The following is a 24,243-nucleotide window of genomic DNA, read 5'->3' on the forward strand; positions in this document are numbered from 1 at the left end:
ATGTTCCTCCATTTTCATGTATATAAAGCATTGGTATTGAAAAGTATGACGGTTATTTAATTTTCTTTCTTTTATAGTTCAGTTTTTCCTTTTGTTTAAATGACCAAAACACTTCGTTTTACTTCAAAGACCAGTAATTTTACCAGGATATTCCACAGTGTTGGAGACCTCAGGCATAATATACTCTTTCAGTATAGAGATTCATTTTTTCTTTTTTTTGGTAAATGGAAAGATTTTTCTCTAAAAAATACTTTTGGAAGTAGAATTGATTAGTTTTCCTTATTTTCTGGCATTTTTATTACTAGTGCTTATTCTACTTTACCTTGGGTTTCTTCTTCATGGACTCATATTTGTCCATATTTTCCACTTTTTCTTTTCTTTTATGACTATCTTCAGTAGTTGTCATTTTCTCTTGATCCTTTATGTTGCTTTCTTCACTTCTCTTAGAGGTTTTTTTTGGGGGTTTTTTTTTGCTATACAGTATATTCTCACTAGTTATGTTTTATACACAGCATCAACAGGATATATGTGTCAATCCCAATCTCACAATTCAACCCTCTCCACCGCCCCCCACCCCTGCTTTCCCCTTGGTATCCTTATCTTTGTTTTCTACCTCTGTGTCTCTATTAACTTTTCTTTGAGCTTTAAAGTTAGCCTCTTATTCACCTTCTATTTTTTTTATGGTATTTATGTGTTCTGTTTATTAAGACTAAAATTAATTAGTTTCAACTTTCAAAATTATTTTTCTTTTATTTCTAATTTTTTCCTGAGTTCTATCACCCCAAATATGACAAAAGGGCACACCAATCAGTTGTTAAAGTTACTTGAAAACAGCCAGTGCTACTGTTTATAATTGCCAGGACATGGAAGCAACCTAGATGCCCATCAGCAGACGAATGGATGAGGAAGCTGTGGTACATATACACCATAGAATATTACTCAGCCATTAAAAAGAATTCATTTGAATCAGTTCTAATGAAATGGATGAAACTGGAGCCCATCATACAGAGTGAAGTAAGCCAGAAAGATAAAGACCATTACAGTATACTAAATGCATATATATGGAATTTAGAAAGATGGTAATGATAACCCTATATGCAAAACAGAAAAAGAGGCACAGATGTACAGAACAGAATTTTGGACTCTGTGGGAGAAGGCGAGGGTGGGATGTTTCGAGAGAACAGCATCGAAACATGTATATTATCTAGGGTGAAACAGATCACCAGCCCAGGCTGGATGCATGAGACAAGTGCTCGGGCCTGGTGCACTGGGAAGACCCAGAGGGATCGGGTGGAGAGGGAGGTGGGAGGGGGGATCGGGATGAGGAATACATGTAAATCCATGTCTGATTCATGTCAATGTATGACAAAAACCACTACAATACTGTAAAGTAATTAGCCTCCAGCTAATAAAAATAAATGGAAAAAAAAAAAAAGAAAATAGCCAGTGCTAGAACACTCTGACCCTCCTCTTTGTCCCCCTGAAAGCAGGAAATCACCTGCCATGTAAAAGGTAGTCTCCCTGCAACAGGAGGGACAGAGACATCCTCATCAATGGAAAGAGGGACTTCAAGGCCGAGAAAGCTGTGTAAACCATCTGCTTAGATGCGTCACTAATTGGTACCCAAGCCTAAATTTCTTGGCATTATCAGTTCTTCACAAAGTTATTTTGCTGGTGTTTGCTTGTCTTAAAGGTACAGAAGCTACCGGCTCTGGTCACTTCTTTGAGTTTCTCGTATGCACAAAATTAACATTAGATTTTCTCCTGTTAATCTATCTCATGTTAATTATTAGACCAGCCAGAAGAATCTAGAAAAGGAAGAGGTAAATTTTTTTTTTCCTCCCCAACAATATCTTGCAAGTTTTGTGACTGGCATGGCTTATTACCACCTAAATTTATTTGGGGGATATCTCACTACCTAATTTTGTTGTAAATATTATCCAGAGGTTTGGTATTGCTGTCTATCTGCTGTGTATCTTTTTACATAACTACTTTACTAATGGGGAGAAAATGGCAAAGACAAATAGACTGAAAAACTCTGAAGTCATTGCTACCACCATCTCCCCCAAATCCTCCTGGATTGATTTGTAACAATTATGTAAGAACTCACATATTCAAACAAGGACTGTCATTCAAACTGTCATTTTTGGAAATCTAACAAAGGTGAGTCACTGTGAAAAACATTTTAAAACTGAACCTACATAGACAAGTGGGCACTTATGTTTTCTTTCACTACTATGCTGCTATTAAGTAGCAGTGAGATGATAATGAAAACTTATTTGGATAATAGCAAGTAATTAGTTCTTGACTTGGTCCCTACCAACTAGTACAAATCAATTATTTAAAATGTGTTACTGAATTATAAAAGGTAGCCTGCAGTAAGTCTCTACCAAAACCCCCAAAACTCCTGTGTAAGCTGGTATGAGATGATTTTTAACTCTTGAATTCTATTTCAAAAACAAAACTATATTCATTTTAAATCTTCTAAAAATTTCTTTGGTCAATTCATAACTTGGGATAGCAGTATTATCTAATTCTGTACCAAATACTCCCAACATCATATTTTTAACTTAACTACATATATGCATGAACAGGCTAACAGAGGAAAACAGGCTAGAACAAAGAGGAAAATCAAGGTTACATAAGAAACAATAGGATCTTTGGCACATGAATAGAATAATTAAATAATATTATCTAGGTCATACACAAGTACAAAAACCACTGTTGAACAAGATTCTCATTAGCAAGATTTACTTCTTAAATATATAGTCAATAGTCTCAAATGACAGATGCAAAGTGTAAAAAGTACATTGCATTATCATAGAGCTAATATTAAAGACATTCCAAGAGTTTTTTAAAAAATGAAAAACAACCTCTCAGCAAAGCTTCAAGTTTCAATGATTTCAACAAGTTGAAACTCTTGATACACTGAATTCTATAGGTAGGATGAAATTAGTAAGACAAGCTTCAGAGCATTCTCAGTTCTAATGGAAAAATATGAAACTAAAACATTAGCATTAAAAAAAATCATCAAGGGGTCAAGAATAAGTAGGGTAAATGAGTCATCCAAACAATAGATTTTGTTCAAATGTCACCTTAAAAGTGAACAAAGCAGTCTAAATGCACTCAACTTACTGGGAAAACAATGTAGACTGGGCAAGAACTAAAAGACCACTTAGGATGCTGAGGTGAGAGAAATAGCAATGATGTTGCATTTTTAGCATATTGGCAACATCCCAAGTCTCCTCTGAAGAAGTAAGCCTGCCAGAAACAAACCACACACTCAGTGGAGAGCTTTCCAAAGAATGAATCTGCATTTTCTATATTTGATGTTTATAGTCCTATGAATACAGTGATGTTGGCAGGGGCAGGGAGGGGTCGACAAAGCAAATATTTCTAGTTTTTTTTCCTTTGTTCTTTTTTTTGTTTGTTTCTTGCCAGTGACATATTGTTTGTAAAGAAAAGAGTGATTTCACTTTTAGCTTTAAAAAGAAAACTTTTTTCGGTTTTATTTTCAGTAGGAAACTGATTTTTCTATACCTCTAAAAACACTGAAAATATGAAATTTAGTTTTCCCCTATATGATAACCAATAGTGAGAAGAACATTCTTGTTTTAAAAGTAACATACACTTTCTAAAAAATGCAATACGTTCTAAGTGTTGCTAACTTCTAATAGACTGTTACCTATCCTCTTCTCACCAGGAACTCAACATGACTATCAGAACAAACTAGTCCTGTCCAAACCCAGCATGTAAGCGAGAATTTTGCCTTGATTCCGCTCCCAACAATTTGAATGCTGGAAGTAGCTGATGTTGCTGACTTTGCTAGAAATAAAATTTTACAAATATCTCATCCGTTCTCCCTGAGCTAACATAACTCTCAAAATATCTTCCTATCTGGGCTACTGCTTCAGTTCCTGATGTCTGTATTTACCAATGAGTAAGCACTCTATTCACTTTCCCCACTTTCCCAATGTGGATCAGGCCACTGTCCACAGATGCACACAGCCTCTATCTATCTTTTATTTACTTTTTCCCTTTTAGCTGTTAGTGTGGATTCTGTATTTTACTTATGAACACATTCCCCTACATCTTGTTCATAACTGCAATTTCAACCTTTCTCTTTCAGTAAATACTGATGCTCCCATGACAATACCATCTCCCCTACAATCCTTTCCATCAAGGACTATACAATCAAACAACAAGAATAAAGGAGGTCTGTGCCATTTCCCCCTTAGCCTCAGCCTTAGTACCTATGACCAATATGCCTATCTGTTCCCCTTTGACTGCTCTTGGCCAGATGCAGCTATCATCAGTCACTTCTTTCTAGAGACATACTTATGATCTTCTAAATGCCATCTCATCTCTAAAACCCCCTATATTGCACTTCTATCATACACTGGGAGCTGGCCCCACCTCGGGCTTCACTCTAACTCAAAACATCTTTCAAACCTGAATTTTTAATTCAAAAAACCCTTTCAGTAACTCAAACCTTCTGACTCTTGCTCCTAACTTCTTGCCCTCATTATCTTGATCTAGAGCCCCCACACCCCTTTGGTTTCTTCAGCATGAGGTTAGCCCAGATCAATTCTAGTATCATTTAATACCTTTGAATCACGCACTCCCTTGGCCTTCAATTCTACCTGCCATCTAATTCCAAACTCACTAAGCAGTGATGGAATCACAGACTGCAAATCCTTGCCAACCAACCTCAGCTGCACTCTGTGGCAACGGAGCAATTTACTCATCTCTTGGAGACTCATGCTAGCCTCCAGTAGCGTTTCCAAATGTTTTGCTTTCTCATTCATATTTAACCCTATCCAGCTTCTCTCACTGTCAGATATGGCATGAACTCTTATAAATCATACATGAAATACATCATCCCCCTCCCTAATTTAAAGAACTATCTACTGTATGGCCTAACATAAAAATGTTTCTAATTGGAATTAAATTTGGTTACTTACAACAGAAAACATAGACTTTTTAAAAAAAAAATCAAATTACCGGTAATTTCACTGTGAAATTAAATGATCATTAACTCATTCCAATAAACAAGAAACTTAAAATTTGAGTATCTTGCATATAAAATGTAACTATTTTTAAAAATAAATGTTAATCCAGAATTCAAACATATAGTACACAGATAACAAGAAAAACATGTATTATCTTAGTCTATAAGCTTATTCTTTCTTAAAAAAATATTATATATAGTCCTGTTGAATTTATCTACATAAAAGCCTTTTTTCTCTCTTTGGTTATATTTTTTCTATATCTCTAGTAACAAGCAAAATGCCTGGTATACTCAACAAATATAATATTCCACCAAGCATACAGAAAACACTGTTTGTTAATGAGCTAAACTGTATATATATTTCCAAAATGTGGATAAATCACTAAATCCAAGCACTGACTTTAAACAAATCACTTACTTTCTCTAAGACTTAGTCTTTTTATTTTTTACTTAGTCTTTTTTAAAAAATGAGGATGAGTTAGGTATTTTCTTAGACTCTTTCCAGCTTTAATACTCTATAAATAGTATTTATGATATGATATGATATAAGCATATTCAGTTTTTGTGTACCAGAATTAACTACGCATATTAGGAAAAGTATATCATCCATGTCCCAAGGAGTGAAAAAGATAGTTGAAGAGGCAAAAACACCAACGGAGAATACAATTCAAGATAATACAGAATCAAATACCAAATAGTAAAGCAAGGGCTAGTGGTGAAAACCACAGAATGACCTGTTTTGTTGAGCAGAAGGTGAAAAAATTTGGGAAGATTTCACAAAGAAAATTAGAGTCATGTCGTTTTTGTGAAAAAGTGGGATTTTCAAATGAATGGAGAAATAATGGTAACAAGCATTAAATATAGTTTTTGTCATGCCGTCTATTTTAGATGAACTCTTTTTGGGCCTCATGAAAGAACTTTAAATGTACAAATCTGGATTATAGAATGGTGGAGAGGAAATAAGAGTTTTAAAAAGTCATTTCTTAGCAAAAGAAAAATTCTATTTCATTTCTGTAGATAAATGCTTTACTATCAATTTCATAAAATATCTTCATAAATTAGGATAGTTAATTCATACACTATTAGTCATTCTACATCCAAAGACAAACACTGTCATAGATAATACAGTGTTTTTTCAAGATACATTTGAAAAAAATATTTTTTGAGCTTTGAGGGTTTAAAATAAGGCTTATAAGCTTTGGAAAGCTTTTGCCAACAGAAACATTCAGATTCAGCTGAAAAACAAACTTGAATGGGAAAGAAATCAAGTCAGTAATATGACTAGGGCATTTTCCTGACCATAAGTGGAGATGTACTATAAGAAATGCCAACATCAGGATTTATACATCAATGTCTAATCCATTTAACATTTAAGCGGTGCTTACTATTACTGTATTGAAAAATTCACATTTGAGTTCATTTTATAAGCAGACATCAGATGAGTTGATGGAACACTGGATAACAGGTGAATATACCATAAATGAATAAAGCTCATTGGAAGAGAAAGAAATTTTGGAAAGCAGTTAAATCCAGTAATTCATTACTATTTGAATTTAACAGTATATCTTTCAAAGATTCAATTTATATATATTTTTAGTCATTTTTATCAAAAGTTGTGGGGTCAAATGCAGAAAATAACCTGCCCTAAGAGGTGATTGATGAGGAGGCTGCTGATTAATATTGCTATGCAAACTTCAGAAAGGGGCAAAAAACCCTTCCAGGACACATCTTCAAAAAGGAAGCCATCCTATATAATGCAGGGCAAGCTGTACTCTTAGGCATGGTAACAGTGATTTTGCAAAGACTAGCGAGCTTTGGGTAACAGATTTTATCCTAAAACGATAGCCAGAGAGTAAAATTCATCAGTGTATCCGTGATTCACCCCACTGACCACAGATTGATGCTGAAGAGCTGTAGATTTCAAATTGTGGGTGTTTGTCAAAATCTTTATGAATTATTATTAAGAATCACTATGAAGGCCAAGAAAAATAGTAATTTTAAACACCTTTACTGAATTCATTGTTGTTTAGTCTCTAAGTCATGTCTGACTCTTTTGTGACTCCATGGACTGCAGCCCACCAGGATCCTCTGTCGATGGGATTCTCCAGGCAAGAACACGGAGTGGGTTGCCATTTCCTTCTCCAGGGGATCTTCCTGACCCAGGGATCGAACCTGGGTCTCCTGTGTTGGCAGGCAGATTCTTTACCGCCAAGCCACTGGGGAAGCCCTGCTGACTTTGCTGCTGTTGTTCAGTCACTCAGTCGAGTCTGACTCTTTGCAACCCCATGGACTGCAGCACCCCAGGCTTCCCTGTCCTTCACCATCTCCTGGAGCTTGATCAAATTCATGTCCACTGAGCTGATGATGCCATCAAACCATCCCATCCTCTCTCATCCCCTTCTTCTCCTGCCTTCAATCTTTCCCAGCATCAGGGTCTTTTACAATGAGTCAGCTCTTTGCATCAGGTGGCCAAGTATTGGAGCTTCAGCTTCAGCATCAGTGCTTCCAATGAATACTCAGGACTGATTTCCTTTCAAATTGATTGGTTTGATTTCCTTGCCATCCAAGGGACTCTCAAGAGTCTTCTGCAACACTACAGTTTAAAAGAATCTATTCTTCCATGCTCAGCCTTCTTTATGGTCCAACTCTCACATCCATACATGACTACAGGAAAAACCACAGCTTTGACTATACAGATCTTTGTTGGCAAAGTAATGTCTCTGCTTTTCAAAATGCTGTCTAATGACTTCATACATCTTAAAATGTGTAGTCACTTTTATACATCTTTAATGTATATTTACTTTATGATTTTTCCCATGTTGACATTAGTTCTTTATAATCAGTTTCCTAAATTTCTAGCTGTAATTATGCGAATTTCAATATATGTGCTGTGCCGCGCTTAGTTGCTTCAGTCGTGTCCGACTCTTTTGCGATCCTACGGACTGTAGCCCTCCAGACTACTCTGTACATGGAATTCCCCAGGCAAGAATACTGGAGTGGGTTGCCATGCCCTCCTCCAGGGGATCTTCCCAACCAAGGGATTGAACCCAGGTCTCCCACATTGCAGATGGATTCTTCTTTTTTTTTTTTTTGGTTCTACCAGTTTATTGCTACCAACCCATCTCCCTCCACCCTCGTGCACACACGCTCAGTCATGTAACCCCATGGACTGCAGCCCACCAGGCTCCTCTGTCCATGGACTTTTCCAGGCAAGAATACTGGAGTGGGTTGCCATTTCCTTCTCCATGCAGGTGGATTCTTTACCATCTGAGCCACAAAGGAAACCCAAGAATACTAGGTTGGGCAGACTATCCCTTCTTCAGCAAATCTTCCTGACCCAGGAATCAAACTGGGGTCTCCTGCATTGCACGTGGATTCTTTACCAACTGAGCCACCAGGTAAGTCCTTCAATATATACTTCTCCCCAATCCAGAGACCTTGTAGTGATCAGCAGGGGTCTGCACAGCCTGATAGCTGCATTTCTCTTTAATCTCATCTCTTACCTTTCTCATTCTCTCTTTTGTGAAGGGAGAAATTCACTCTTCGTGAAACTCAGTTTCTTTCTGTTCCTAGCCTTGCTGTTCTCACCTCCTTCCCAACCCTAGGGCCAGCTCTGTGGTGGTGTGGCCTGTGCAGTTACAAAGGTGTCCACACTCAGAGTCTCCTTGAGCGTGGCTTAATGCTCCGCTGTTACCATCTTGAAAGTCTTAGCAAATTTTTAGCAAGGGGCCCCATGTGTTTACTTTGCTCTGGGCACTTCAAATAGCCAGTGCTACCGACCACACTCCCGTTGTGCAATAATACGCTCCATTTTCTTCTATGCTCCAGTCATGCCAACCTCTTCCCCACCTCTGGTTCCTCCTTCCAAAATACCCTTTGATACCAGTTCTTTACACATCCAATTCTTTCTCATCCTTCAAGCTCAACTAAAATGTTAATTTCTCCAAAAGACCGTCTGTGATTTCTTTATCTAAAGTGCCTCCTCTAATCTTCTACCTCATTATCCATTCATTCCTTTCGAGGCACTTACTGCAATCTGTAATGATCTCATTTATTTGTTTCCTTGCTCTCTGTCACATATCTCCTCCTCCCGAAAAGAAAGGAGTAAGAGAGTCAGTGATCTTGTCTATCTTGGTAGTACACTGAAGAATTATCAGAGCCAAAAATAGCATCTGACACATGGCAAGTCCTCAATATTTATTTGCTGAGTGAATGAGCATGCTAATCATAGTAATAAATGGTGCTTCACAGATTCTCTTGGCATTTTTTTCCTAAAGTTATTATGCACTGCATTCCATCTATTATAATTCAGCAACATTCTAGAGATTTTTTTCCTCCACATATATGGTACTTATTTATTTGACATCAGATACCTAAGAATGTGAGTGAGATTTATGTGTGTATTTTGTGAGTATTGCTGCCTTTCCATCAATTTATGACCCAAAAAGTAACTCAATTCCCTAAGCCAAAGAAAATGTACAGCTCTACAAATAAATTTTGGTTCACTATTCGGAAAGAAGTTGAGAAATAGTTATTGACAGAAAAAGAAGACAATGTCAGAAAAAAATATTTCAGATCAAAGGAACAACAGGAATCAGTATCCAATACTAGTGAAGCATTAACGAAGTGTTATAAGAATGGAAAGTGGTGAAAATATTAGTTGCTCAGTTGTGTCTGACTCTTTGTGACCCCATGGACCCACCAGGCTTCTCTACCATGGGATTCTCCAGGCAGGAATACTGGAGTGGGTTGCCATGCCCTTCTCCAGGAGATCTTCCCAACCTAGGAATTGTATGTGGGTCTCCCACACTGCAGGCAGATTCTTTACCATCTGAACCACCATGGAAGCCCAATGTAAAGTCGTATAAACCTCTTCTGAAAAATAACTTGACATGAAGTATTTTGGCTGCTGATACAGATCATCTACTTCTAAGTGCTTTATTCTATAGAAATGTAATTTATGTAATATATGGAAAGTTATTTTCACAATGATATTTATGAATGTTGCTTATAATATCAGAAAATTGAAAACAAACTAAATGTTGAAACCTAACGGAATGGTAAAATAAATTATAATAATTCACTCCCACATTCTGTAACTAGGAAAAGTTATACTGCATGACAACATGTGGGAATACTTATATAAGATGTTCAGTGAAAAAGCAGTATCAAAATCACAGAAATATGAAAATAAAGCCTTAAAATCAGAGATATAGAAGAATATTGCAAGGTAGTTTATTCAACAGCTAGATTTATGACGTTTTTACTTTCTCCAGTTGTCTAAATTTTGTTAATGTAAATACAATGTTTAGTCATGTAAACTATTTTAAGTATGTCTAAAAAAAAACAACTCATCACAGTATCATTTTTAATGTAGGTCAGTGTGAGCTCTTAAAATAGTTAGCTACTAAGAATGTTAAGTTCAAAATCAAAACATAGATGTAAATAAAATTTAATAAGTTAATTTTTCTGAAAAAAGAGTATAATTATTCTGTGCTAAAAATTTCAACACAGATGTATCTGCCTAAAAAAAACAAGAAAAAATTATGGTTAAGCAATTTTGAAACGGACTTTTTTTCAGACAATATTAAAACTGAATAATTTTAGACACTAATGAATGAAACAGCAGTATGTTAAAAAAAAAATAAGCAAACAATGGTTCAGTACTTACAGGTATACAATATTCCACCATTGGATAATGCAATTTGTGACCTTTTGCTGTTCGACCCGAAAAAAAGCAACTCTGGCAAACATCATAGTTAAAATGCTTCAAGCTTCTATACCTAGAGAGAGAAAAAGAAAATTCTTTGCTTTGTAAGCTTATTATATAGTCTAAAACACTCACTTGTGGTAATGAATTTCACTCATCTGAATCACAATGAAACTAAAAGTTATATTGACCAGAAATGTAGAATTTGCTTTTGTAGTATTTTAGCTCCAAGTTAGGACAGAGAGAATCTTAAATTTCACAAAAGAAATTAAAGAAACCATCTCCTAAGTGAGGAGGAAAAGGCAAATTTTTGTAGTTGAAGTCTCTAAATCATGTTTTCATCTGTTTCAACATAATGAGATGACAAATACCCATGTCAAAAGATTTTCTATAATGTTGAATGTGAATGCAAAATGACAAAGAAAGAGTTATGTTTATTAGCTTGACACATCAAAATTTAAAATATCACCTTTACCATCAATAAAAAATGAATCTCAAAATTCCCTGACAAAGACTCCTTGTGTGAAAGCTGGGTTAATCTCCATCATGTCAAACTCGGCAGAAGTAACATGAAGTAATCTGATTACTTCTGTTAGCATTTAAATGCTACTTCTTGTTTACCAAGTTTGATCCCAACGGTCTTAGAACATCACCAAATTCCATCAGGGTCATATATACATAAAGAGTTATGCAAAATATTATCCGCATGGACACTTCTGTGACCTATGTAAATAGAAATTCAGAAAAATCTTTGGTTCTGGAGCCAAATAGTATAAATAAACGATAAAAAAATAAGCTTCATGTACTGGCTATTCGAGGGAATGCTATTTTCAGACAGATGGTACATATCAAGCATACTACTTCTTTAAGAGGCAACCCCCACCCCCAAATGGGAACAAGTGGGAAGGAATAATGGACAAACACTGAAACTACACAAATGGAACAGAAAAAAAGCCTCCTGGCACCACTGGTAGTGGAGCATCCTACCTGAATCCAACAATTGGACATTCTTTACAGATGTTGCATTTGGCCTGATGCTTTGCAGTCTCAGCTGCTGCCACGCGATGTAGAACCGGCAGCCAAACCATGGACTGTGGCTCCAGACGCATCCAATCTATAAACTCTTTCACACTTATCTCTGGCTTGTTGTTATTCTGGGCAAGAAACAAGTACGTTAAAAGTGAAGAAAATGTCTCCGTTTAAACTGCAGCAACTGTTGTTGCTTCAAACTTCTGAAAATCTGTATAGAAGTAAAAGGAGAATTACAGAACTCTTTCCAGGTCACTTAAATCGCAAAATATTTAAGGTTCATCAGGGAAAAATAATTCTAGAATTGGAAAAGAGAAAAAGAAGAAATTATCATATATGAAGAAGAAAAAAAGTCTCAATATCTTAATAGACTGATTAAAAAAAAAACCCAAACTCATATAATTCTAGGTGCTCTTCACACAGATACTTTAAAACTATAAAACTCATTCATCTAAGACTGCAAACACTGAGAAAGTAAAGACTCACTGATAAATTCCCAAACTTGAAAGCCATTGTAAACGCTAAATAAAAGCTGTTATTTCTACAGTTTGCCAGTTTTTCTTATAATTCTTTGATTGTTTTTATGTGATAGAAACAAAACACAACAGATAAGTTGAAGACCTAATTTTTACTTGCCACTCTCCTCACCGCATTCACGTTCCTTTTTCTGTAGAAGAAACCGCTATCATACATTTGTATATACTTTTTTGGTCTTTTTATAAATTTTACTTCATATAAATGAATCCATGACCCCAAAAACTGTTATTTCTCTGTTCTTTTTCAGTCCTGGTATAACATCACACCAGGAGCACATTACCATGAATATATTTTGCAGGATTTCCAAATGTACTGTGATAAATTGTATGAAATGTCTTGGTGTCTTTTTAAATCCTAAGACTAAGTAATGTTCACATATGCAAAATTTAATTTGTACCAACATCCATCTCCTGCTGTTGTCAAGGTCATTCTATGAACCAGCATATTTTAGAATCATATTTAGAATTTTCATTTGGTATTTTTTGTTATCTCTAAAACAACAAATGGGGCCATTATAAAATGTAATAACCCATAACATCAATTCTCCTTAAAGAGATGGTGTGAGCATTTTTTCCTCAGCAATGATAAATCACTGGATATGGAAAAAATATCTACAGGCTTGTACTTTATGCATATGCCTAACATCAGTAGTAACGTTCCTAAAATGCTTTTCTATACAATAAGCATCAAAAAGAAACAAACATGCTTTTCCTGTTTAATAACACTAACTTAGATCAGTATAAAATTTTGTATATCATTCTCCTTTTGTACATATGTCTCAAAGAAAACAATGCAATTTTAACACATCTTAATATTTTTAAAAAATCTTACCTATAAGGAGCTCAGGGCAATTTTATTCATTTATTTAATAAACAACTATTAAGCAGCTATGATGTTCAAGACACTGTAGATAGTGATACAACAGTAAAAAGAAACATCCCTTGGTCATGGAGGTTTGTTGTTCATTTGCTAAGTTGTGTCTGACACTTTGAGATCCCATGGACTGCAGCCCACCAGGCTTATCTGTTCATGGATTTTTCTAGGCTAGAATCCTGAAATGAGTTGCCATTTCCTTCTCCAGGGGATCTTTGCTGATCCAGGGATCAAACCTGTGCCTCCAGCACTGGCAAGTAGATTCTCTAACACTGAAGCACCAGGGAAGCCCTCATGGATCTTAGGTTTATAACAGAAGAAGAATAACCCACTAAATCACTAAACAGATAATTATATAATTCAATATATAATTATCAATTTTAATGAGCATGCAAAGAAGGCAGAGGAGATTCAGGTGAATATAGCAGGCACACAGAGCTTCATCTGAAGGAGTCAGAGGTTTTTCAGAGGATGTGAGATTTAAGGGAAGATCTACAGAATAAATAAGGATTAGCACTGAGAAGAGAGTTTGTGGGTTAGAGGGTAAAGAACATTCTGAACAGAGGGCACATGTCCAGAGAGATCAGCACCAGAACGAAGGAGCTAAAACAGTATGACTGGACAACAGACAGTAAGGGGACCAGTGGTACAAGGTGAGGCTAGGGCAAAGGCTGGGCCTTATCATAGGGCATGATAATGGGGCATGGTCAAGATTTGAGGTTTTATCCACTGAGGGACAGTGAGTCTCCCTGAAAGGGTTGCTGTTTCTTGAATCAAATGTGCTTTAAGAACTAAAATATATACTTCCTGGGATGGTACCCAGTGTCTTCCACCACCTGGGTCCAGCCCAAGACCCCTGTTTCATTTCTCAGAACATCCTCAGTACCACTCTCCACACACTCTATACACCAACGATCCTTCAAAAACGTTTACCTGTTGGAAGCAGCTGCGAACACTGGGCTCAATATTACTGCCCCCGAAAGCTGCTACCTCCCCCAGCTGCCGAGGAATCTGGATCGCATCGTGCAGTAACAGGCCGAGCTGTCTCTGGTCACACATTTCCGTGGGCCCCGCCACTTCCTTAAAGAGATCTACAAGGAAGACAGGCAAGCGGTTAACCTCCCATACTGATCTTTTAAGTAAAATATACCTTTGGTTGTTGGGATGAACAATGCAGACTGAAAAAAAAAACTCATGGGGACGTGCATTACATTACTTGTCTCCTGCACTCTGACAACTCTGATATTCTGTATGTTTGTAATCAGGAACTGGTTAAGTACATGTTTCCTAGAACAATCTACTGTAGTATGTGAGTAAATATGAACAGACCAGTAAATACAAATTTCCTTTTTAAATGGCCAATGTATGCACATGGATTCATTCAATTATTTCAAATAGGTTTCCCTTCTGACTGAAAAAGAGAGAGCTAAAACCAAGTTTTCTCTATGACTTGTCAAAGGAATGAATGTACCTGAAGCAGCAAATCTTTAAATTTTAAAAGATTTGTTCATCAACTTTTTGTGTTCACTTCTAAATTCAGTATTTATTAAACATATGTATTTCAATTTCTTTTAAAGTTTCTAGACTCACATCTACTTTGCAAAAGAAACATTAAATAGTACAAGGAATTGTCTTTTTTTTAGGGTGTTTTTTTTTTTTCCCAGTCTCTCATTCCTTATCAATGATAGAAATTATTTTTGTTTTACTTCACTTTATGCAACAAACTACATTAATTCCAAGGTAAAGGACTTAAGAAAAATACATACTTTCATAGTTCTTAGGCTTTTCTATTCATTTAAAAATGTTTAAAGATTGTTACCATATTTCCAGCAACAAAGTTAACATACTTAAACAAGTTACTTTTGGAGTAGGGAGAAATTTCACATAAAAACAATCCACTTCATTATAGAAACGAATACTTTTTGGAAAGAAAATTTCAAGTTCTAAAAATTCAAAATTGTACAGATTCTAAAGGGTTTTCATATGAGGTTTTCTAAAAATAGAAGAAAGGAGACTAAATATTTTTTGGATCCTAAAAACCATTTTCAAACACCTGATAAATGAGTATCAGATCAAAATGTATCATTCCTCTGCCCTCCCCCCACTTTTCAAAGAGAATAAGGCTAGATTTAACACTGTCAACAGTAAATTTTCAAGCAAATAAACCAAGCTCAGTGATATTGACACAGTAATTATAATGAAATATGACTTTAATTAAAAGCATACATAGGGAAAGCAAATTCAATTAAAATAAATTTAATTTTTATCATTTGTTCACTTAGATTTGGTTAGAGTTTACATGTTTCTTCTCATTTGTTAAAAATAAGACCATTCTAGCCAAAATTATTTATCCAGAGTTCTTAAGTTTTAATTAATTTATTTTTAATCAAAAGATAATTGCTGTACAGAATTGTCTTGGCTTCTGCCAAACATCAACATGAAACTCTCACTGTTTGCAGATGACATGATACAATACACAGAAAACCCTAAAGATACTATCAGAAAATTACTAGAGCAAATTAGTGAATTTAGCAAAGCTGTAGGATACAAAATCAATACACAGAATTCACTTGCATTCTTATATGCTAACAATGAAAAATCAAAGAGAAATGAAGGAATCAATCCCATTCATAATTGCAATAAAAACAACAAAATATTTAGAAATAAATTTACCTAAGCAGACAAAAGAACTGCATACAGAAAACTATAAGACACCAATGAAAGAAATCAAAGACAACATAAACAGATGGACAGATATTTCATGCTCCTGAGTTGGGAGAATCAATACTGTAAAAACAGCTATACTACCAAATGTAACCTACAGATTCAATATGATCCCTATCAAATTACCAATGGCACTTCTCACAGAAGTACAACAAAAAATTTCACAATTCATATGAAAACATGATCCCAAATAGCCAACCCTGAGAAAAAAGAATGGAGCTGGAGCAACCAACCTTCCTGACTTCAGACTATACTACAAAGCGACCGTCATCAAGATGGTATGGTACTGGAACAAAAACAGAAATACATAGACCAATGGAACAAGACAGAAAGCCCAGAGATAAACTCATGCACCCATGGGCACCTTATTTTTGACAAAGGAGGCAAGGATCAGCCTCTTTAGTAAGTGGTCCTAGAAAAACATGTAGCTGGACAGCTACATATAAAAGAATGACATTAGAACACTTCCTAATACCATACACAAAGATAAACTCAAAATGGATTAAAGACCTAAATGTAAGGTCATAAATTACAAAACTGTTAAGAGGAAAACATAGACAGAACACTCGATGACATAAATCAAAACAAGATCCTCTATGACCCGCCTCCTAGAGTAATGGAAATAAAAACAAAAATAAACAAGCGGGACCTAATAGAACTTAAAAGCTTGTGCACAGCAAAGGAAACCATAAACAAGGTAAAAAGACAACCCTCAGAATGGGAGAAAACAATAGCAAATGAAACAACTGACAAAGGATTACTTTCCAAAATATACAAGCAGCTCATACAAGTCAATATCAGAAAAACAAACAGCCCAATCAAAAAGTGGGGAAAAGACCTAAACAGACATTTCTTCAAAGAATACATACAATGGCTAACACACACATGAAAAGATACTCAACATTGCTCATCATTAGAGAAATGCAAATCAAAACTACAATGAGATATCATCACACACTGATCAGAATGGCCATCATCAAAAAGTCCACAAACAATAAATGCTGGAGAGGGTGTGGAGAAAAGGGAACACTCTTGCACTGTTGGGAATGTAAACTGATACAGCCACTGTGGAAGACAGTATGAAGATTCCTTAAAAAACTAGGAGTAAAACTACCATATGACTCAAAATTCTTATTATGATTCTCAGAGTAAACCTGTTCCTGGGATGAGGCCTCTGAAATCAATAGAGTTGATGCATACATGTAATAATAATCTCTAGAGAGAGTATACATGTTCAGCAAGATCCATCCTGCCCACCTTTCCCCTTTTGAGGAAGACAGCTACACTACTATGCCACTAGTAAGATAAAACTACATGCAAAACATAAACGATTTCCTAACATTCTGACATATTTCTGAAGTCTTACAGAAGTTCACATTTTGATATTACAATCAGATACAATAAGGAATGTCAGGATGTGGGGATGGATCATAGGAAAGTCTCAATCTAAACATAAATAAGCAAAAAAGAGATGCAAAAGGCCATTTGAAAGCATCTTTGTAAATGTGCTCTGATGAGGCCAGGAAACCACTGAGCTATATAAGCAGGCAGGCCAAGGTGCTGTTAGAACCTAATCAAGCGACATTCCCAGGAAGTCACAGAAAGAAAGAGGGTGTCATGGGGTAAACACACTGACATGAACCATTGCAAATCAATGTTCAGATGGATACCCATTCACCCAGAAGAGCAGCTCTGCCCCTGAGTGTGGAGAACAAATTGTCCTGAATATTAATTCCAACAAAGAAAATAATAATGAGAAAGTGTTCTGATACCACCGGGGAAATCACATCTGGAACCAGAGATGCTAAGGACCTCAAAGTAAAAAACAAGCAAAAAAACACAGAATATTCTGAGTCTCAACACTCTCAAGAAAGATTTAAAGATTTCAACCCAAAGATTTCTTATTTAATTTCTAAATGGCATGTGTGTGCACGCTGTGTGTCTTCAGTTGTGTCCAACTCTTTGTGACCCCATGAACCGCAGCTCACCAGGCTCCTCTGTCCATGGGATTCTCCAGGCAAGAATACTGGAGTGGGTTGCCATGCTCCCCGCCAGGGGACTTCCTGACCCAGAGATTGAACCCCCGTCTCTTATCTCTCCTGCATTGACCAGCGGGTTCTTTACTACTAGTGCCACCTGGGACGCCCCCTAAACGGCATACTTCATGGATTAAATTAAATATCAGAGGTTTTCATTGCAGGGCTTCCTCTTCCCCTGCCCCAATCTGAAACTTTAACGTTGAATTACACAGAGTATTAAGTTCACGGATATTTGTGGAAAGTGTGTCCACTGTAGTTCTAGTGTATGACTACACGTATGCTGAAATACCTCCTCAGTTGAAAGATTATACATTTCAGAAGTATGTGTGAAGGTATGTGTGTAGATAAGAGATTTTTTTTTATATATTGCATTGAATTTGGTTTCTACTCTAAACCTACAGCCACCATGTTGTAACTCTTTTGGCTTTAGATGACTCATAATCAGCTTGAAAAATAAAAGGAGGAGGAGGAGGAACTATTGATCTAGAAAAACAGATCACCATTACATTTTAATAGTATTCATGATAAACTCTGCAAAATTGTATTTATACTCTTTTCAGAGTAGGTTAAGCCCCATGACATAACTGTAACTTTGCAACAAACCCTAAATTCTTTCAGGAGCACATGAAAACAGCAAATCACAGCTGATTTTAAAAAGTCCTTTTCTAATCTGATACACTGATGATTTCATTAACATTTTTCTCACTCATTATAGTAACAACATTTTTAGCTTTGAAAATGATATCTTTTGACAATTATGATGCTGAAGACAATTTAAATTCTAGATAAATTGCCACCACGCAAAAGTCTGGGTAAAGATTTTTTCTGCATGGTTTACTGAGTTCTGACTCCATCAAGGCACCTCACCTCCTGATCCTACAATCAGCTTTTCAATTCATATAGATCCACATCTCTTTTCATTGGCATTCTTTCCAAACTGTGTAAGAACAAGCCATCATGATTTAGCCCTGGAATTCAAAATCAAACCACCTCACAGCTGTCCCAGAAAATAAATGCATTTTAAAATGTATTCATGTTCAGAGAAGATGCAAAACTAAAATTTATAGAAGCTGAGGTCAAATATTCTCGTCTGTGGTATCTCCCATTCATGAAATATCCCCCTCTCCCTGTCTCTCGAAAGTATGGATAGATGTATCTATACAGAATCACATGAGGCTATGCAAGACATAATCAAGTAACTCATATTTTATGGATATAATTAAATCAAAAATTTTACAGTAATTAAGAGTTTGGAGACACAGCAGTATTTACTACCATTTATTCAACAACTGCTATTTTAGGTAATTATTTTCAAAGCAAGAATTATTAGTTTCACTCTTCAGTTGAAGATTTGCTAAGTTTTAGCTTCCTGAAATGTGAAATGGGAGTATTCTTACTACCTCTTAGCTGTTCGTATTCAGTGGAATCACCTAGCCACTAAGCGGTAGAGCTGAGATTTGAAGGCAGGTCTTCCTGGCTCCTAAGCCTGTTTGTTTCCAAATGCCAAGATGCTGACCTTTATTAACTGATGGTTAAAAGGTCACCACTGACTTATTTGCTGAATAAAAACAAATATAACAAAAAAACTTTTTTAATGTACTACTTTTAATTTTTTCACACTATAAAATACAATTATTTGTCTCACTATAACAGTTGTAGTCATCCCAGTTTTCTTAAGCATTGGAAATATATACAAATAGAAAAGGCTGTAGCCTTACAGTCAGAAAAATCTACAATCTAATTCTAGCTCCACAATTACTGTCTCTGCAGCCTGAACTAGATTTTTAACCCAACCCCAGCATTATTTTTTTTTCAGCTGGAAGATGGATATCACAACGCCTATATTATGGGACAATCACTCTAAGAATTAAATGAGATATAATCTTTGGTTGGTTCTTATTTCGTCAAGGCACCTCACATCTTGATCCTATAAATCAGTTTTCCATTTCACAGAAGTCCACATCTCTTTGCACCAATACCCTTTGTCTAGCCTAGTACATGTATAGTCAAGGTTTTTTAAAAAATGGGAACCATTATTACTAGCAAATCACAAAAGTATCCAATAAATTGTTATTATTATTACTAAAAACAGTACTGGTAAAGGAAAAGTCTTACATACATCTATATTTTTCTTCTAACAGGCCTTTGGAGAGAGCAATCAATCCAATCTTCAGACTCTGCACTCTTATTTTTCCAGTCCGGCCCCTGAAATTGTAAGAATCTCAGTGTGTTAGATGCCTTTAAAATTTTATAGAGTATGTTAATTATTTCTGGATATCTATTCTCTTGAGGGTAAACCATAAAAAAGCTGTATCTTAATGCAACTTTCTATTCAACTTTATTAATTAATGTTAAGCCCACACCATAAGTTCATGACAAATTTTAACAGTATATTTGACTTAGTCTGGAAGAATATACAGCCTAAAATCACTTTACACAACATATGAACTAGAAAGAACAACAACAAAAAAAAGCAAAATGAAAGTGCTAATTATAAAGCTAAAAAGATTTTATTTTTATAAACACTGAATTAAAATTTGTTAATAATTATATATGCAATTTACAAATAGATACTGATATATATAATATGCATGTGACAATACAGCAAGAAAGGGATAATGATGTACCTAAAAACAGATGTAAGGAAATTGACTGGAAAATTAGTTCTATATTGAGGGTTTATAACTTGTTGAATACTTAAAACACTTGGCCTTCATTGATTTTTTTTAGCTCTGTCAATGTAGTTTCTATAAATTACTACTGCAGTTATAATAGTCAATGATCTTAAACACACAGGTGTGCAATCTTTATTTGGGAAAGTATCAAATTACAATTAAACACAAAATGTATTTAATTAACACTAGGAAATAACTTCATATTATGCCAATGAGAGATCATTTCAATTTCACATATATTTTGGCTAGAAAAACTTTATGTTTAAAAGCACAGAGTTTTATTTATTTTTTTGTTAAAGAATTTTAACAAAAGTTAAAATCTTTCGTTAAAGTTGTATTTATTCTTTAGTTAAAGAACAAATGAGCTGTCTTATCAGATGTCACGCTGTACTGGATCTTGGGGCTGTGGAAAGGAAAATGCAGAAGCTACAAACATTAATAACACATGATCCTTGCTGTGAAATGACACACAGTCTCGAAAAAATAAAGATAATAAAGACTGCTATCTTTACTATTTCACATAAGCAGGATCAGTTTTCAATTTCAGTTTTGGTTGTGAATTTTCTTATGTTTTCCATACACAAGTACAGCACATTCAAAACCTGTAACTAAATGTTTACATAATTATACGAGTCCATAAAATTTAGTAACTCATAATATTTAAAAACATACAAATATTTGTCTCATTTAATTTTAGGTAGTTTATTGTCAAACTGGACTTAAGTCTGGCTTATTGATATTTTTATTATTAATGCTAATTGATATCTTTCATTCTCAAATTATAAATACTCAAATAAGTTTCTGTATTCACACAATGACATATAAAGTATAAAATAAATTTATAAAAAGGAAAACATGCTTAGGGATTAGTAAAATGTATTTTCAAATAGTCCCTTGTGGAAATTCCTTGACTGTCCAGTGATTAGGACTCTGTACTTTCACAGACGAGGACTCAGATTCAATCCCTGGTTAGGGAACTAAGAGTCTGCAAACTGTAGGGTACAGCAAAGAAAAAAAAGTCCCCTGATAGACCAGAGTTTATAACCTGTATTAAATCACACCCAACAAACATACTGAACCCTTGCTATGTATGTGTACTACATTCAGAATTGACCTATGAAATAACTAATACTTAAATTTTAAAATAAATAAACCCATTATAAGCAGAAATCTAAACTTTACATGCACATTCCAGTTTCTCACAATTATAGAAATACAGGTTTCAAATTAGCCTTAAACTGAGCCATGCTATAAAGTGTGTTTCTACTTCATATTTTTAAGGTCTTTCCTAATTATCACATGAAAAGAAGACTGTGTCTGTTTTTTACCCTCCAAAACTCAGGATATTATATTCTCTGGACAATAGACTTGCAGAAAATAACAAAAGGCCGTGCAAATGGACGAGCACATGAATATGGCTAAGGACAAAGTAAGCCCTTAAGGGGGAAAAAAAAAGATCAAACTCATACATATTGGAGGCCGACCTCCAGTCAATGGTGACAGAACAACAAAGCAACACCATCAGGAAGACTATTGAAAATGTCAATCATCCATTCATCGCACCACCAATGCTTAGGAAGGCTTACTGAGATCCCAGCACTGTTCTGTGTACCTTAAGTGTAAGACACAATTCCTACCCATGCCTAGCTGGACAGGTGAGACAAGAAAACAGAGAATCATAAGGAAATACAAGACCGATCTTACGCATGGAAATAATCAAGTACAAGATCACTGTGGCTGACGAGTCGTTAATGATTGGTGTTTAGCCTAAGTCGTTATTAGCCTCACAGCATTTGATAGAGAAGTCTAAAATCAGACATTGAAGACATGACATGGCTAGACCACCCTGACTGGGAGAAAGCAAATTATCATAGGAAAAGCCCAGACAAGGGGACAGAGGAAGGGGATGTGAGCACTAGAGTCAAGATCCATCACGTACAGCAAGAACGTACATCAAGGGTAAATGACTGATAATGTTGCCCAGGTTATATGGAGCCAGATGATAGAGGGCTTTGATATTAAATATGTTACAGAATTTGAAAGAGAATAGGGAGACAATAAAATTTTTTAGTGAGTGACATAACCCTATATTTCAGTATTTAGTTCCCTGATAGTCTTCATAAGTTCTCCTGAAATTAATTCAGCCAGAAAGATATGTATTATACCTTATAAATAAAATTATATGCACCTTGGATAGTGGGGAAAATGACTTAACAATGCATCAAATGAGATTAATATTTTCTGCAGGGACAAAAATATTTAAACCAAATAATCCAGACTACTGCTTTAAATCTTGATTTAAATAAGTTTGATTTCCATTAAATTTAAAAGGAAGATTGTAGAATTAAGACTTTTTAGCCCAGGAAGATTAAGACTGAGTGAGGCTGTGAACACATAAATGGAATCAATCTTATCTTTATAGTTTCTAAGGTACTTTCTAAATATACTAGATCATTTGCCCTTCACAATCACTTATGTATGAGAAGCAGAGCAGATATTTTTATCTCAGCTTTTCATCTGAAAAATTGAGATGCCAAAAATTAAGTGGTTCCCAAGTTGTAAAGCAATCAGAACCAAAAATTTGAATTTTTATCCTCTACAACAGAAGAAAATAGACTTTTTTCAGACAATTCAGAATATTAGAAGGTGGCACACGTTAAAAGCTGAAAGAAACAGTAAACAATATAATTTATAAAGTCCCATTTTTCTTAGATATGGCAATATAGTAGGAAAAATCAAGTGATCATTAAAAAACCTGAATACTAGTTACATATCTACCACTAAAAATATACAGTAGGTAGCTGTGGATAAATTGTCTTATCTCATTGGGTCAATTTCTCAATCAGTAAAGAAAGGACAGAATGGAAGATTCTTGAAGTCCTTCTGCTTCCAGAATTCTAAGACCTTCGGTCTGTGCATCAATTTATTTCAAGAGTCGGCTGAATATATTTCAATAGCTGAAAATACCAGGTCTTGTTGCAACATGCTACACAAAGCAATGCAGTTAAAAAAATATATATATACATATTATATATATATTTAATAGAAGAATGTCAGATTAACTGAATGAATAGAAGAATTTGGTCATGATACCATTTCCAAGGTTCAGAGACTTCTTAGGGGTCCATAATATCCTGGTGCATTGGATGGAGTAGATCACAGTTCTATTAGTTTCTCAAAGGAAACTAATGACTTGAAAACAGCTAATAACTCTTGTTTGAAGTGAAGTGAAAGTCACTTAGTCGTGTCTGACTCTTTGCGACCCCATGAACTACACAGTCCATGGAATTCTTCAGGTCAGAATACTGCAGTGGGAAGCCGTTCCCTTCTTCAAGGGATCTTCTCAACCCAGGGATTGAACCCAGGTCTTCAACATTGCAGGAGGATTCTTTACCAGCAGAGAGACAAGGGAAGACCGATATCTCTTGTTTAGATAAATGAATAAGTCATAGTTGCTATAGAAATTTGGGTAATTAACTCTGGCCATCTGAGACTATCATCAGAGGAGTAACTGTTTTTTCCTTAGCTGAATTAGTGGTGCTTCTCTTCAAAATGGAAAACTCAACTGGATGGCCACTGCTCTAACCCAGCATGGTTCTTGCTGTTTCTTTGGCATGCTGTTGCTGTTCAGTCACTAAGTCATGT

General features: G+C 35.4%; 1 protein-coding gene across 7 annotated transcripts in view; it reads right to left on the bottom strand.

Annotated features, from left to right (window-relative positions):
- UTRN (utrophin) overlaps positions 1–24,243 on the bottom strand; it is a 546,437-nt gene that overhangs the window by 41,185 nt on the left and 481,009 nt on the right. For all 7 annotated transcript variants that reach the window (XM_070461578.1, XM_070461576.1, XM_070461579.1 and 4 more), the window contains 4 exons: positions 20,043–20,128; positions 14,094–14,251; positions 11,709–11,875; positions 10,683–10,794 (listed from right to left, as the gene is read on the bottom strand). In XM_070461578.1, coding sequence (XP_070317679.1) covers positions 10,683–10,794; positions 11,709–11,875; positions 14,094–14,251; positions 20,043–20,128 — 523 coding nt within the window. The remainder of the gene's footprint in view (positions 1–10,682; positions 10,795–11,708; positions 11,876–14,093; positions 14,252–20,042; positions 20,129–24,243) is intronic.

This window comes from Odocoileus virginianus, chromosome 34 (genome assembly GCF_023699985.2).
Source record: "Odocoileus virginianus isolate 20LAN1187 ecotype Illinois chromosome 34, Ovbor_1.2, whole genome shotgun sequence".
Lineage (NCBI taxonomy): Eukaryota > Metazoa > Chordata > Mammalia > Artiodactyla > Cervidae > Odocoileus > Odocoileus virginianus.